Source organism: Tursiops truncatus, chromosome 14 (genome assembly GCF_011762595.2).
Source record: "Tursiops truncatus isolate mTurTru1 chromosome 14, mTurTru1.mat.Y, whole genome shotgun sequence".
NCBI classification, from domain to species: domain Eukaryota; kingdom Metazoa; phylum Chordata; class Mammalia; order Artiodactyla; family Delphinidae; genus Tursiops; species Tursiops truncatus.
This window is the reverse complement of record NC_047047.1, coordinates 87412092-87429402: the sequence shown is the minus strand read 5'-3', so window position 1 is coordinate 87429402 and position 17311 is coordinate 87412092. Positions and strand designations below refer to the sequence as shown.

The 17311-nt window shown below is 50.6% G+C and overlaps 1 protein-coding gene across 3 annotated transcripts in view; it reads right to left on the bottom strand.

The window, feature by feature from the left end:
- MYT1L (myelin transcription factor 1 like) overlaps positions 1–15111 on the bottom strand; it is a 135186-nt gene extending 120075 nt beyond the window's left edge. For all 3 annotated transcript variants that reach the window (XM_019942539.2, XM_019942540.2, XM_019942541.2), the window contains exons 1-3: positions 15057–15111; positions 14865–14898; positions 14576–14638 (exon numbers count right to left, since the gene is read on the bottom strand). In XM_019942539.2, coding sequence (XP_019798098.2) covers positions 14576–14638; positions 14865–14898; positions 15057–15111 — 152 coding nt within the window. The remainder of the gene's footprint in view (positions 1–14575; positions 14639–14864; positions 14899–15056) is intronic.
- Positions 15112–17311: the final 2200 nt, after the last annotated feature.

Genomic DNA, 17311 nt, shown 5'->3' with positions numbered 1-17311 from the left:
CTTTGTCTTTCTATGGCTGGTAAGAAATTATTCAATTGTGGAATATTTAAAATACAGGCAGTTGAAGCATTGAGATGTTTATATGTACGGCTCGGTTCAGGTCGTGCAGGAGGTCCACGAGGGGCCTGGGAAAAAGAGCCAGCCGTGCTCGTCCAGCCTCAGCGAGGGCTTCCCAGCTTAGGGGTTAAACCACTGCCTTCAGCTCAGCCATTGGTCGGATGTAAATGATGCTGCTGTTTTATTTGTCTCCATATCTAATAACACTAAATAGATGAGAACTTTTCTTCTTTTCTCTCAGTTTTCTCAGGCAGTGCCCACCTCCCCTCCCTGTGAGTAGACAGATAATTCTCAGTCCTGCAGGTGCAAAGGTTCTCAGACATCCTGGTTGGGAACTGAATACGGGTCTGGACTAGAAGAGCTGGATTTGACGCCTCCTATTAATTGTGTGACCTTGAGGGGGTCGCTCCATCCCTGTGCGTCACAGGTCCTCGTCTGTAGGAGGAAGGGGTTGGTCAGATCCCCAGGGGTCTTTAAGGGCGTGTTCTGGAACCTGGGCTAGAGACCAGGTGTCTCGGGCCTCTGTTGTCTGGGGCCTCCCTGTCCGAGGAAGGCTTCTGTGGGCGGGGCCGGGGGCGCTCAGCTGCTCGCCTAATTGCTAAGGGCTCTCGATCCAGGATTCCGCGCTGTTTCCATTCATGGTTCCTATTGCAATTGGGTTCCTCACATCTTTCTTTTTTTTTTTTTTTTGCGGTACGCGGGCCTCTCACTGTTGTGGCCTCTCCCGTTGCGGAGCACAGGCTCCGGACGTGCAGGCTCAATGGCCATGGCTCACGGGCCCAGCTGCCCCGCGGCATGTGGGATCCTCCCAGACCGGGGCACGAACCCGTGTCCCCTGCATCGACAGGCGGACTCTCAACCACTGCGCCACCAGGGAAGCCCCCTCACATCTTTTTTAATAGGTCATTCTCATTAATTAAAAGCTATCGGGTACCACAAAGACGTGAGTGAGGATCCGTGTACAGAGTGTGGAGCCGCTTGAGAGCATTAGCTTCTCAGGGTTTGAAGGATGCTGACATGACAATCGATGACAAGAAAAGTCAGAGGTTGTCAAATGGCCCCATTGCTGGAAAACAGCAACAACAACAGAACCTGAAACAAAAGGCTGCATACAGGTCCCTTCAAATGAATGCATGGTGCTTCCCAGGACCACATGCCCTGCGATGCGGCTGGAACTAACGTCAGCCCCCTTCGGCAATGACCACCTTGCTCAGACCACCCCGTTCCTGCCCCCTCTCTGTCTGAATCTGGGCTGCACGTCCCTCACTGAAGTGAACTCCAGCACAGAGGGCTTATCTCAGCCTGGAAAGCGGTCCAAAGGCCGGCGGCATCGTGGAAAGTGGGCAGGGCTGGGGATGGGAGGCCTGGCTTGCCGGCCAGTGACCAGCCCATCACCTGGACCCCAACAGGTCACTCGGCCTCTGGGGTCCGGTTCTCACCACACAGCATGGGGCTGACAGAATGTTCTCGCACGCAGTAAGGTACACGCAAGCTGCTCGCGCGTGGAGTCCGCCTCAGACCACAGGGGACTGGAGATGAGCGTGAAATTGTCGGGTGCAACGTAAACCGCATGGAGCACGTCCTAACGTGTTGTCCGCTCCCGGCTCCTCTTTGTCTGAACCTTGGGCCCGAGGACGCGGGACCTGAGTCTCCCGGACCCTCTTCCTCCTGGTTCAGCGCCCCCGGCGGCTCTGAGTCCTGCTGTGTCCACGCCCTGAATGTCTCCAGTGTGTCCTCCTCTCCCTCCACTCTGCCCCCGCCTCAGGCCAGGCTGGCTTCTGGCCCCCTGGTCACCAAGAGCTTTCACTCCTATCTCCTCCAATGCACTGACTTCCTGCCTTCCCCCCTCCATCCCTCCCTCCCACCCTGTCTCTCTCTCTCTCCCTCCTGAGGACAAAACCTGACCCTGCCCGTGCACATACGGTCCTCTGTGGCCACTGGGCCACATCCTGAGGCCACGGCTTCCACATCTCCTTGTCCTCATGGGGCACCTTCTATGACCGGGATCTTCTTATGGCCACAGCCTCCTTCCTGGCTGTGCTTTTCTCCCCCCGCCCCCGCTGGGGGCGGCCACAGTCCCACTGAGGACCCTGCCTCCTCTTCTGGCCTCCCTGGGCCCCCTCCACCACCCGGCCTCCTCAGGCTGGCGCCCCGAGGCCTGAGCTTCCCACGGGCTGGAGCTCCATGTCTGGGTCTGGTGCTTCTTTGTTCAGGCTCCGAGCCCATCCGATGCCAGGGACCCGGTCTGTTACTGTGGGACTCGGTCTGTTACTGCGGGGACCCGGTCTGTTCCTACGCGGATCTGGGCACTTGGCACAGTGCTGCTTAACAAAGAGCTCAGACTCACCAAGTGAAAGGGTGACTGAACACGTGAGCCCTCCCGCCGTGCCCTCCCCTGAGCGCCCCCTTTCCCCCACTGGCCAGGTGGAGAATCTCCCCCTTGGGAAGGCTGGCCAGCCCGGGGGGATGGAGCTCCTTCCTTCTCTGTTCCCTGGTCCCCAAACAGGACTCCGAGGGCCCTTGGGACATTCTGTCATATATGTGTATCCACGGGACAGCTGGCCTCCTCAGGGGAGGAGTCGCTTCCTTCCCGTGATGCCTCCGTGTCCGACCATGGTCCTGACTCACGGTGTGGAGGTGACAGATGTCAGATGATAATCAAGGAGACTTCCTCCAAGGAGAAGACAGTAAGATCCTACTGGCTATAAATTTAGGTAGAACCGAGCGTAACCCCATCTCTTTACTTGTAGAAATTGTTCTTCTATCTTTCCAATCATTTTCCATCTTCAGCATCCTTCCATTACGTCAGTAGCAACATCTTCCAGCAGGTACTACATGAACGGCCACCGTGAGCCGAAGAAAGGATGCCTTGGGGAGAGAAAGAGAGAAGTTTCCTCTGTCTTCTGAGGAGCTGATGACAATCCATTTAGGAAGAAAATTTTACATCTGGGCAGAAACTGTGCGGTGGTGACAAGTGTCTGAGAAAGTTTGTGCGGATCGAAGATCCTGCTTCAGATGTTGTGTTTCGACTGTGGGAAAGAGATCTACTCTTTAAAGGAAGGTTGTGATGAATCCTTGTGTAAATAACACAGGATGTAGACGAAACACGGGTGAAATCTGAGGTCCTGCCCGGCTGGAGCCAAAGCTGGGACTCAGCAAAACTCTTCCAACTTCCATTTTCCAAGATGTTGCAAATTGGGAACGTTTGTGTCCGTGCCGTTCCTTGGATAAAGGTGGGCATGCATAGTGCCCAGGAAGGCAGTGAGGTGATTTGTCCCTCTGGCCCCGTCTCCTGCTCGGTGTTTGGGGGCACAGGGCAGAGGGCTCAGAGGAGGAAGCCCCTCATGGGCGTCGTGTATCCAGTGCTTCTCCCAGGACCCTTCCTTCTGTCTCCCTGGTCATACCCTCCCCTGCATCCTGCATGTCTGGACGCGTCGCTGGCATGGGCCACACATCTTAGGTCAAAGGGCAGGGTGTCCCTTTGTCCCCCAATATTCCTTCTGCTCAACGGCTGTGTGTGCAGCGAACACTCAGTAATTAGCCAAACAGAGCATCTTTGAAGCAGTCTGTAGGGTCCTGTTCTACCTGGCCACAGAGGCGACCACTTCTCTCTTGCCTCTGCGTATTTCCCTAAACAGCACTGTACTTTCTGAAAAAAGGCAACTGGGCGAGTTTCCCCAGCGGGGTGGAATCCAGCCCCTCCACCTGCTTGCTCCTTCCTGGTCTCGGGGCACTGTCTACACGCCTACGGTCCCCCTGTGTACGGTAAATGGTAACCGTCCGACCGTCCGTTTGCCTTTTGTGCCGTCGGCGTGTGTGTCTAGGGGTGGTTGCTAAGGGCAGGGCTGTGCCAGACGCCACCCTCGGTTGGACTCCAGGGCCTTTGCGCGGCGGCAGCCCCGGAAATGTGTGCTCGCCCACTCCCGGCTTGGGGCACCCACACTCAGGTGGAGCTCTCGACGGCCACAGCCGAAGCCCCTGGCTGGGCTGGAGGAGCGCAGGGCAGTGAAGACCCTCAGGCCCTGCTGCAGAACCTCTGCTGCTCTTTGCTGGCCTAGATTTTTATCGTTCTAAAATCTAAAGACACTTTTATATAACGTTCAGGCACAGTTTCCTCCTCAGGGGCTCTGTCCCCGCCCTGACGCACTTGGCTGTGGCTCTGGTGACCGGACACTGGCTTCTCTTCTGCTCCTGGGCTTGGAATGTTGAGGCTGGTGGGTGGCGAGAGGAGGGACCAGGTGACCGAGACAGAGAAAGAGAGCCTTTCGCCTTCCACCTGGCACGAAGCGTCGCCCCTCTGCCCGGAAGCCTCTTCCTTACTCAGCTCTGGAGGGTCTCACCCCAGGGTTAGTCTTGGGGGGTGGCAGCTGGGGTCCAGCTCACCTGAACACTGACAAGTGAGACCATTTAAGAAGGAAAAAGTGTGGCTTAAATTTCAAACCATGTCTTTTTCTAGAATTTTCTGGCATTAGCATTGTTTGAAAAATGACCAGTCCTTTAAAAGTTTATCCTTTCACAAAAACATTTTTTTTTTAGTAAGAAGGAAGTGTTTTAAAAACAATTATTCCATATTATTTGCAGAAGGAAACAGGGACACCTTCCCTTCTGCTGCTGGGAATGCAAACAGGTCCCGTCTTCCTGGAAAGAAACTCTTAAAACCATTCCTGTCCTCACGTCCTTCAAGCCAAGGCTCCTCCTTGTGACAAACTGCCCCAAAGAAGGAGCCAAAAGCCACAAAAGCTGTCTGCAAAGACACTTATCACACATGATCTGTAACATGGAAAAGTTAAAAAAAACCTAAATAAATAATTTCCAATAATAAGAGTTGCATAAGTTACAATATCACCATAGGATGGAAGTTAGCCGTGAAAATTAAAATATTTAGTGACATCAGAAAAGGTTCATGTTATAAAGTTAAATAAAAATTTAAAAAATACAAATTTACACCTATAACATGAGACTAAGTAAAATGCATTAAAAATCCAGGGGAAAAGTCTGATGTTCTGGGCAAAGGTCACCTTCCCTGAACGGAGCACAGTGACAAGAACGAGACAGATGTTCATGAAAATCTGCCCCCACTTCCGCTATGCTTTCGTTTGTGATCCCACTTTTAGTCCTTATTTGAGAAAATGAGCATTTCCCACCTTTAATGCTAAGTCACCTTTGTGCGCATGCAGTGTTTCTTCTGGTTTCTGTTGTCAATAAAAACTCCCTGGGAGGATCCGTTAAGACAATTTGAAAAGCAAACTCCTTTTCATTTTTTCAAGTCCTGAAGTTTCAAAGCTGCAAGTCCCAGGCCTTCTCGCCCCATTTCAGGGAGAGGCCGCGGCCGGGCTGTGCGTGGGCTCCGGGGCAGCATGCACGGGCAGCCCAGCCCAGGGTCATGCGGGCTGGGTGGTGCTGACGCCTGGCAGACAGGGCTCCAGTGAGAGCCTCGGCCCCCGACCCCCCCCCCCCTTTGCCTACACCATCACTTATTAGAAATCTCTTTGCGTTAATTTAAGAAGCATCTCTGGCAAAACCGTGCTGCCTCAGGGAAAGCTCAGTCCATTAGTCATTCAAGGCGGTGACTTTGTCGTAAGCATCTGATTAGTGTCTCCTGAGATGGGGGCAGGCGAGGGGCTGTGGTCCAGAGAGTCTGTTACTACAGGAGCGGTGGGGGGGCCCTCTGCCCCCTCCTGAGGGGGGGTCTGCTCCTGTATGCAGCACCAAGAAGCCACTCCGTAGTTCGCTCCCTGACACGTGGGTTAACCACGGTGAGGCCACCCGGTCGCCTGCACCAGAGACCCCGGCTCCAGGATCTGGGTCTGCACGATCCTCCCGGTGGCCCTGCTGCCTCCCTGCCCTCCTGGCTGTCAGGCCCGCCCTGGCGCGGGGAGCCAGAGGGTTCTCAGGGGGCGCAGACAGCTCATTCAGAAGCACAACCGCTATGGGATGGGCTGGGGGCTGGCGGAGCGAGTCGGGAGCGTCACTGCGGAATCGAATTTTTTCCGAGCTGCTCACGGCCTACTCTCCTCCCCAGAGTTTTAGGAGATGCGTCCACTCCTGTGGGAAGCATATCTCTGGCCACGGCAGATACAGCATTAGGTCGTATTCACGGCCCGCTCAGCGGCCACTAAATTACAATGAGTGGAGCTTTTAAAATCTGCTGAATTATACAGGGGGAGCTCAGAGCTTTCCCTTAACAGGAAAGGGAAGGTGCGTTTATCTTCCTGCTCCCAGGTCCGCAGGGCCTCGCGGAGGCTCACGGGGCCCAGGTGGCCCAGTCTGAACGAGGGAAGTAAGCCCTCCACGGGTCGTGCACCATCTCCAGGGCGCGTCCAGCTGAGGCACTCTGGACTTTTACTGCCCGTGTGCTCCTGGCCACCAGGCTCTGCTCAGGCCAACATGCAGGGCAGAAACGGCCGGTGACCACAGAGCCTCGCTGGCCCAAGGGACAGGCAGAGCAGCTGAGGTTCTGAGCAGCCAGGAACCTCTGCCCCCACCACCTCGCACACGTGACCTGAAGTCCATGTTGGGTCTGGGAGGGGGTCTCCTCACGGGACAAGGCTGAGCCTCTGCAGCCCTGACCTGTCCACACCAGGCCATCCAGTCCTTCCCCAGACAGACGGCCACTAAGTATTTCCTCGACTGCCAGCTTCACACACTCTGGATTTGTTTGCTGGTTGCTCGCCCAGGACACAGCCTCTCTTTGCATTACCTGAAAACCCCGCTAGAGCAGGTGGCTGCCCTCGGCACACACAGGCCTGTGCCTTGGGAGCCGTGACCTCACACTCGGGGGGCATCTGAATCCCCTGGGAGGGGGAGGGAAACAGACAGCGGGGCCCCTGCCACATCCTCTGAGTTGGCAGGTTTGGGGTGGGGCGTGTAGCCAGGATGCTTCCTTTCCAAGAAGTTCTCAGGTGATACTGACGTTCCGGGCTTCGGGGAGGACGCCCTGCCTGAGTGGAGCTGAATCGGCCTTCAGCCCAGGGATGGCTTGGCGGTCAGAGGGCTCAGGCCCGGCTGTGGACCCACTGCAGCACCAGAACTATGAGGACGGTGTCGGTGGCTCATCCAGAGCCCCTCTTCACTGGACCTGACCCCTCCGGCCTCCTCTGGACTTTGGGGCCCCGGCAGGCAGCCCTGGGATGAGGTGAGAGCCAGGCGTGGGGGTGATTGCCGGGAGATGCCGGACGATGGGGCAGAAGTGAATTGACCTCAATTCCCAGTTTACGTGGACAATTCATTCTGCACTGTTTAAGCCAGTTTGCAGTGGGGTTTTCATTTTTTTGTAGCTGGAAATGGTCTAAGTCACACAGAAACTTTTTCAGACGAAAACACTGCAATCTCATCAAATTAACTTTACAGCTAAGAGGGCAGAGCTTCCTTCCTCTAACTCTGTCACCAGTTTTAGCAGGAAGAAGGTTCTGGAGTTTGGGGGTTCAGTCATTTCTTGGTGTCTCATCTTGGAAGCCCTGTTTTCTCTTCAGGACAGAAGATCCAAGAAGGAGGAGAAGCAACCACTTTGCAGAAGGACAAAGGTCATCCTCGTGACTCCTTGGGCTTCTCAAAGCGTGGGTATAAGTAATGATACTAACGACGTGATTGCTCTCAAGTATGGGTTTGAAGAGCTGGTCGCAAGGCTGACTTCTCCGGAATCGCTGGTTCTGACTGCAGACTCCAGGTACCTGGAGCTGCGGCCTGGACTTGTCATCTGGACACACTGGACTCAGCGTGAGGGGCTCACACATCCGTCCCGTCCACCCTCCCCCACCATTCACACCTCTCTGAGGACCATCCAGCAGCCACTGACTCTGGGCGTCGCCTCTCCTGTCCCTGGTGGTGCGGACGCGCAGGGAGCCCGCACACAGGACGCGGAAGACCAGCTCGGGGCTGCGCAGCCAGCCGTCGGCAGGTGCGCGGGGCTCCCGGTTCACGATCGCCCAGCGGGCCAGCGCCCCCCCCCACGTCAGGACCCCCTCTCCGCCCACTAGTTCTTAAACGTGGTGGCTGCGTACCTGCTAGAATCCCAGCACAGACGGTGGACGTCGGAACCGGTAAACCCTGACGGTAGCCGTACCACACACCGATTTCTGCTGTGTGTTCTGGAGATGTTTCAAAACCATGTTTATATATCTTTAATCACTAGTTAATAAATCACACCGAGATTATAATTCCTGTGTTTAGTTCTTAACCAATACAGATTGTAATGTTAGAGACTCTCTAAGTATACTTATGTTTTAGTTCCTACCTGAAAATACCTATATTCCTCCTCTATGAATGTGGAGTTATTTTCAAAGTATCCTGAATTTTATAAAATGTCAAAAATCCACCCTGAAATGCATGACCTGTTTTATTTGCAGCTTTAAATACACTGAATCAGTCACACTGTCTTCTGAAATATGTAACAGACTCGGCCGGGGCCAGAGATCTGTCCGTTTGGGCGGACGTGCTCGAGACGAGCAGCAGGCACACTGTTTTCTTGGGATAATGGCCAGGAAGCTTTTTTTTTTTTTTTTAAATAGAGGATTTACTGTGACAATGAAGGTTAACTGCCACCACAGTCTGGAAAGACCAATGCCTGAATTTTGTGTTTGCACACATACAATTCACAATAAGGCAATGGTGAGTCTGGGAAACCCACTCGCTTTGAATCTCCACTTCAGACACATAAGTCCCGAGATCACAACATTTTTGCTCTCTCTGCAACCGGGCAAGCTATCAAATTAACGTTAAAATAGGTGTGCGCTAACTTCTGATTCATAATATTAGTGACAAATAGTAAAAAGGACAGGCACGCTATAAAGTTTATGCACGGGGTGATGCACAGCGATGTCTCATAAAGAATGAAGGGGGAGTTGTTGACGCTCGTGGCTCCTGGCTGGGTGGCTGCGTGCTCAGAATTCTTCATAAACGCCCCAGAGTGTGCCCTGCTGCACGGCAGCCATACATTAATTAGAGCATAAAGCCGACACTGCAGTGTTTCCATGCACCCAAGTGGATCTTCATTTTTCACATGCGGGACCCTACTAATTAAAATCAGCTTTGCAATTAAATGTGGAAAATTGTGTTAAACTTTCAAGCGTGGTTAGAAAAAAATGCAATTATTTTTAGGGTTTTTTATTGTAATGCAAATGGAAATTCTACCCATGTGAAACCAGTAAAAGGGAAGTAGAGGGATCCCTATTTCTCTTTCTTCCTCTCTGTCTCTTTCTTTCTTTCCTTTTTGATTATCGATTCTCCTCTCAGTTGCACGTTGAAATGCTCCACCATCGCTCCCAGTGCCTGGCTCTCTTCCAAGGCTTTTAGTGAGAGCTCTTTGTCAAGGCATGAATAATACAGCCCCCAGGCTGCTGGCAGCATCCAAATGAGGCGTGCATACATCAGGAAGCAAGCCCTCAGCTCCAGGTCCAGAACAAGCTCCCGGGAAGACAAGCAATTATTCACCCGTGGCTGCCGCCATGGCAATCACACTGGTAGGTGCAAAGGTATATGAGATGGAAAAAAATCTGAAGAAGGAACGTGCACCATAAGCCAGAGAGAATTTAATGATTTCCTAATAAAAAATAAATCTACCATTTGGAGCTTTTAATTTTAAAGTTTCAAGATAAATTGATTTGACTCTGAATTTTCTGAACAGGGAAGGATTTAAATATAATACCAAAGCCATCCCCTGGCTTTTGGGGCATCGTTGCTTGTACGAGTCTCTCAAGCTAGATTTTGGATCAAATATCTCACCAGAACCCTATGCTCAACAAAGAGTAACTTAAAAACAGCTGTGAGGGGCAAACGTAAATAAAATCTATTAAGTTTCAGAAGTAAATTCAGAGGGTTCACAAAACCAATGACGTGAAGAATGAATTCACATTAAGGGTTCTCTTTCCCTCTCCCTCTCTCTCTCTCCCTCTCTCATTGGAGGCTTATACAAAAATCACCATTCAGAAAGAAAGAAGTAAATCCAATTAATTCCAAATGGTCCAGGATGTATATAACTATTATAAGGAAGGCTAAAATTCAAATTCCTCTACAGTGTTTAATGTTTATTAATCTGAAATAGAAACTAATATTTTTTATGATTCCTATTTCTAAGTTTTATTGGGACTTTGATGATGAATTTAGTGTCTATATATTCATCCCTTTGTAACATCAAGTTGCACCGTATCTTTAACACAAGCGGTATTTTATATCAACGTGGGGAGGAAACGTTGTGAATATATGGCATAGAATGTTCAATCTTACTCAAATGCTTAGGAGTAGATTTTTGCAGAAATGTTTTGACGTTCCATATTTTGGCTCCTATCTTAATATCCGTTCATCTAATTCTCTGGATTAATAACCAATCTCTTTTTCAGGTCCTTGAACCAAACAAAAACAATTATAGATAGAGTGACTTGTGGTCTCCTGTCCATCTGTCTCCATCCCTAAGACGTTCATCTTCAGTAGAGGGGGGCATCACCAGGACATGCAGAGGGCCCAGTCCCCCAAGACGCCCCCTCAGCTCGGGGTCTGGTGTCGTCGGGAAGCTCTTCCTGCCCTCGGAGCCCCAGGCCAAGGGTTGGGTCTGCATCCTTCACACCTTGCCTGCCTGCAGCCTCTAGCCAACCAACCAACAGCCCAGCAACTTCCTAAACTCCAAGTGCATGGCCTCCACGTATTCCATTTTTTTTCTGCTGCCCAGGCTGCAGGCATGCGGAAAAACGCTCTTTTTTTCACCCATAGGTGTTTTAAATGCTTACAGGTCACGAGTCTGCCTGAACACTGGGAAGGAGGTGGCCCAGGGAGGAGAGTGGGGCATCCAGGACGCTCCCTTCCCTGAATTTAGGCGTCTAAGAACCAAACCCTGGAAAACTCACTTAGGATGGCAGAGGGGTAGTTCTGCACCTGCACAGAAAGACTGGGATGGGCCCCTGCGTTTGAGATGCGAACTTCAGCTACTCATAAATACCAGTTTAGAAAAGACGTGTGCACTGGACTGTGTGCGGTCAGGTGTGCGAAAGATGTGAGATGTGAGTGGGAAAGCAGAGGTCGGATTTGCTGTGTACAGAAAAGACTGTGTCGGTATTTTGCTTCACGACAGGAGACTTACTTCTGGCCCTGACTGCAAATCCATGATGGTTTGTCATACTTATGTGCTAATAATATAAAACCTAAAAAAGTCAGAGTCATGTGTCTAGATACTAATGATGTTTCTGAAGATAACGGCTGGTAATCTTGTCCTCTGCCTGGAGGCCTGGCCCTGTTCACATGCATCAGGGCAAAAAATATTGACTGAGCTCGGATCCCTGCTGGTCAGTGTGCAGGGATTCAAAGAAATGGACCTTCAGTGCCAGGCGTAACCCCTCTGAGGAACTGCTGGGCTGCCTGCATCAGATAACGAGGCTCTGTCATTCGTCTTCCTCTTTTTTACCTTGACTGCCCGGAGACTCAGCACTGAATGGAGTACTGTATCAGAACTCCTGATACACCCTGGGTTTCTGGTAAAATTATGTTTTCATTTCCCTTATGTTTTTCCTAATTTATCTCTTTGATTCAACCTTTAACTGTGCAGTTGTGCATGTGTTTATCAGGCACCTCAAATTGATGGTGAACTATTAACACAAATAAACACCCATGAATAGATTATCTTTAGTTCAAGGACATAATTTTTGAATAAGGCAGACCAACGAATAAAGTAAGTATTATAACTTTAATTCCTACCTCTCCATTTTTAACCAGGATCTTAAATTGTGAATGCCTCGTGAATTCAGATTACTGTTAAATTTCACAGGTCCTATCTGATGACTGATCCTCCTCTATCACCTATTCCCCATTTCTTACAAATCCACAACCCTACCTCTACCACGCAGGAGAAAAGCCATCAGTCTTAGAAGCTGTCACGAAAAGCCAAACCCCCGTTGAAGCAGCAAAGGCCACCCCCGACGTGCATGCCCTCCAAAGCGATAAGAAGGCACGCTGAGACTGCGATCAATACTTGACTTCCTTAGAAATTTTCTTGTGTTCAAACTAAAGATGAACTGAGAGGCATCATTTTACCACTTGTTACCAAATTTCCTAAAAATTGTATGTTTTATTTTTTACACTGTTGATTCCCCTCACCTGCCTCCAATTAATTTTTGCGTGTTCAAATAAATAGATACTTCAATATACTAAAAGAATGCCTTTTTATTTGGCTATGAACTGGCGTGATATGTGGGTAAAATGAAATTGTAGCCTTAACGGGAATATATTCATTGGAAAATGTATCTTTAAAAGACTGAAGTAACGGGCAGTTTCATCAAGACCAGAACTGAGGCTGCTGCCCTTGTCCTATTTGCAGGGGCCTCATGTGCTCCAAGCATCAGCGGGGACAGGGCAGCGGGCAAGGTGACACCTGTGTCGGTGGGTGGGTAGTGCAGGTGTTCACGTGCATGAGCACAGCTGTCAGGGGGGAGAAACTTGCATTTAGGAAATCTTTTAAAAATAGAAAAAAGCAAAGCCAGATATAATTGAAGAGTCTCACAAATTTGAAATAGCACCAGTCAAAAGATGTTGATGTATACGCGAATCTTATCCACTACAAGGAGCCCCTTTTCAGTCTGAGCAATTCAAGTGTCGCCCCTTAGTTGAGAACTGCTGATATGCAGACACGGAAAAATAAAATTTAGAAAAAGCCCCACTTGATAACCCAGCGAGATTCCTCGGAGAGAAGTCTTATCTGTGACGTAAGTTTTGAATGGTAATTAGTTTTACATAACAAAGTCTGCAACTTTCTCATTATAAAACCGAGGAAATTTGAAGTCAATACATGTTAAATAATTCACCCAAAGCCCCTTGGGTAATCAGTGGCAAAGGGGAAACGGGGCCCAGTGTCTGTGTACTGGGTTCCCACAGTATGCCTCCTCACTCACTATTTCTATTAAAACAGTGGGAATTCCAATAATTGCAAACACTATGACTCATGGTGAAAAATAACATTTTAAATTTAAAAAATTGAGATTATTTTTGCTGTAAAATTGTCCAATTTGGCTGTTCCTGTGACTCCTCTCTAAAATTCCGCCTACTTCGCTCCTGAAAAATTCAGGGTGTTCTGAGCTCTCAGCAGCATCGGGTCTCAGAGGAGGGTGGAGCCCAGCTGTCTTCGCATTGTTCCCAGCCTAAGGCTGAGCATCATTTCTGAGCAGTGGAGGAGATCCCAGGGAGAGCTGTGCACACACACTGCATCCCACAGGGCCCATCAGCCCACAGCTCTAGGGGATGCACCTTGGGTAGGAACACAAACGCTTGAAACAATTCTTTGGGAGCTTCATGACTTTTACAGCAAAAGTGTGGTTATGACGCCCAATTAAAACTAGCTGACACCTAATTAAAACTTTTTAGTCAAATTTAACCATTCTTTCTAATAGCAAAACTATTGTCTAGCGAAGAGATGATTAGGCGAAAAAATCCACTCATGCTTGGCTAACTTGTTTTCCATCGTAAGCACAAACAATCCAGTTTTTAAAAACTGGATTTTTAAAAAGGAATTTACATGTATACTCCTTCATAAAATAACATGTAGTTAAAAAACCACATATTTAAATTACATAGTTCAATAAGTTTTCACAATCAAATAATAATATAATAAATTAAATATAATAATTTAAGTCACAAAATTCTCTTAACCATGGCCTGTCGTTCCTTTGGGATGAATCCATTTCATCAGGGATGCCCACTGAAAATTCCCTGCCTCCTTAAACGCTAGCATGGGTGTTTTGGAGTAATTTGAAATTTTCCCCTTGTTGTTGCTAAAGGACAATCATAATAATTGCTTGACTTCATCCGTAAATTAGTGTTCAGCTGAAAAGGAAATAAAGTGGAAAGCAGCGAAGGACGGTCACCCTGGGGTGCTCAGGGCACCTGCTCTAGCTCCCGAGCTTTGGGTACCTGGGCCCGGCCCCTGATGGCCGCTTGGGCTGAATGGCCTCAGAAGGGAATCTCAAGACTGAGCAAGCTGCACGTGACTCGCAGTCTTGGTGTGAAGGATGCGATTCCGCTGTGGCGCATTTTAGCAGCCGTCACCTGCCTATCCCGTGCTCCAGGTGCTTCCACCTCTGTCACGGACATGAAATCCCGGTGTCTACGAGCATCATCTCTAAGCCCCAAAGCCTCCGAGCGTGATCTGTCCGGACTTTCCCCTCCTGCTCTGCATTTCCCCTGCAGCTGCCCGGCGCCAGGCCTGGACCCCCTTTCCCAGGACGAGCCGAGCGCCCACAGGAAGGAAGTTCACGCTTTACTTTACCACCGGATGTTTACCATCCTGAGCTACGGAAGGAGAAAACGGGGAGGAGAGATATGGCTCCCAGTGACTTGGGGGAGGATCCCAGGGAGCAAGTGGGGAGAGGTGCAAGGCTGGTCCTCAGTCGCCACCCCTGGTGTGGGGTAAACGCTGCCCCAGAAGGTGGTCAGAACATCTCACAAGAGCCCCACGTCCGAGGAGGACAGGAAAGCTTCCCCAAGATGGTCCCCATTCATTGTGCCCACAAGTCACTCAGCGTGGCGTGAAAAACTGAGGCCTTACCTTCTGTGTCTCGCATATTTTCCGCTGACGTGGCCACTGCCGTCACAGCCAGGGGTGGGACAGCTGAAAGAGGAAAGGATGGGTCACTCAGGTGCCACCTGGACGGGAGGGAAGCGGGGGACGCAGACAGACAGGGAGGCATGGAAACTGGGAGGAGGGCTGGGGTGCAGGCCCTGGGTCCCCCGGGCGCGCAAAAGCCCTGTCTGCTACGACGCACAGTCTCTGACCGCCGCTGGGGTGCATTCTGCCCGCTATCTGAACAGGATACCTGCCCGTCCTGTTCACTGACCTGAACAGCTCCTGTATGGCCGGCTCCACAGGAACTGCAGAGAGAGGAAAAGACACAAATTGACGATCGATCCCAAGAAGCCCCTTCCACAGACAGCTACCGAGAGGGTGGTGTCCAGGCCGGGTCTGAGGGCTTCGGCAGGACAAATGGGACCCCAGCAGGGCCCCCAGGGACCTGGAAGCAGGGACGTACCTCGGAGCCCTTTGGACCGCGTGCGGTGCCGCCTTTCCTCGGTATCCACCTCCATCTGGGGAGAGAGGAAGGCAGTCAGCGTGCTTTCCTGCTGGCAACTCAGGGACAGGTTCCCTCTGGAAGGGGTGCTGCTGGGGAAGGACCAGGCAATCTAAACGTGTTGTTTAAAGGTAACAAAGCAGACCTCGTCTTGCAGGGCCCCCGCAGTGGAAGACTTTGATTAGGACACACCTGGGTCGGTCAGTCTGAGTTGTACTTTGTGCCAAGAATATAATGGATAGGGCTGAAGTTTGCAGGAAGGAAAAAAGTACATATATTAATGTCTAGATTCTCCCTGTAGCTGAAGTGGAGTCGTGGTGGGGAGGAGGTGGGTGTCACAGAAGGACACGTTTTAGCGTGCCGGCTACTCTCGCCATGGTCTAGTCCTGGGGGACAATTGCCTCTACCTTGATCTAAATCATCAGGACGCTTTCCAGGGTCACAGCAAGGCTCACACTTGGAGATGACAGTGTTTCCATCTATTACCTTGCAGGGTCCTCACACGATTCTGTAAGGAGGTGTCTTTCTTACACTTCCTTTACAGCTGTGATTTGCCCAAGATCATTCAAGGGGCAGCTTTGGTGCAGGGTCCTGAAACCAGCCACTGTCTACACGTCCTCTTTAAGCCACGGGAACATACTGCCAGCTGGGTGAATGTGAGTAATTTATACACAGCAAAACCGCATCATGGGAGAATTCCACTCAACGCATCAGAGGGGCTGACAAGAGATGAGCAGTAAAGACGGCAGCTCCTCTGACCAGATTCCAACCTGGACTGTGTCATTTTTCACCCCGCCCATTGTGGCCAGAACTGCATTCTGGGCAGAAGATGGGGACGTCGTAAAATGTCAGGTACTGGGGGGTGTGTGTGGGAGAGATGGATTGGGAGTATGGGGTCAGCAGATGCAAACTAGTATATATAGGATGGATAGACAACAAGGTCCTACTGTAGAGCACAGGGAACTATATTCAATATACTGGGACAAACCGTAATGGAAAACAATACGAAAAAGAATATATATATATCTATAACTGACGACAGCAGGAATTAACACAACATTGTAAATCAACTATAACTGTACTCAAACAGCAACAAAAAGTCACGTATGCACAGTTCACCTCCTTCACAGTTTATGACAAGAAACGTCAGAATTTGGGAAAGAAGACTCTAGTTGGACACTTGCGGCTGTGCCAGGTGACAGTATAGAAGAGACCTGGGTGGATCGGCTCTTGAAATAAACCATCAGCAAGGTGAGGTCCTGCACAGAGTCTGATTAATGTTCATGCCAGCTGACCAACAAATAGGTATTTATTACTCTTGTGTGTGGGATAATAAAAATACCTATAATAAAAAATGTAAGTTCATTTAATGAGCTTAATATCTTAATGGGAGAGGCATCTGCACAGACATAAGATTTGGCAGATTTAATAAAATAAGAAGAATTTCAGGAAAGGAGGAGCCCATGCGAGGTGAATCACGGAGGGGGAATTTCTCAGGGAAAGCTGAGATACTTCAGGACGATTAGTTTAGGTGTAGAAGGAAGAAAGGACTTACACGCCCATCGTGTGTATAGACACCTGCAGAGGCTCAGCTGACATGCAGATGCTAGAAACGCGTACTTGGATGGACGCGCCAGTGAATGAGCTGGCGAGTCCGTTTGCTGGGGAGATGGTGGGTCAAGGAGACGGCAGGAACAAGGTGGAACCTCGGGGTGATGGGCGTGGCGGAGCAGGAAGCGCTCGGCCACAGGGAGAGTGGGAAGGGCACCCTGGGGGCCTGGACAGACCTGGCGGGTCACTAGTGACCCAGCGGACGGACAGCTGTTGTTGGTTCTTGAGCGCAGGAGGAATCCCTCACCAGCATATTTATAAAGAAATGAATTTAGCAGCAGTTCGAGAGAGCGCAGAGGGGACCAGAGTGGGCCAAGAGGAGACGACCTGCCCGGGGGGAAGGGCCTCCACCACATCGGCCTGCGTCCTGAGATGCAGCTGACCCTGCAGGGAGGACAGGCGCAGGGAGACGGAGAGGAGCTGGGAAACGTTTCAAGGAGGGTCGACGTGGCGCGCGGTGCCGAGCCTCCTTGGGTGGCCGCCCTTCCTCTGCTGCATCAGCCCCGCTCAGGGTGTGGAAGCCTGGAAGGCAGACGCAGTCTGGGTCAGCGGTACCCCGGGTGGCACGTCACAGCTCTGAGGCGGCTACTGCACCTGGAAATCCT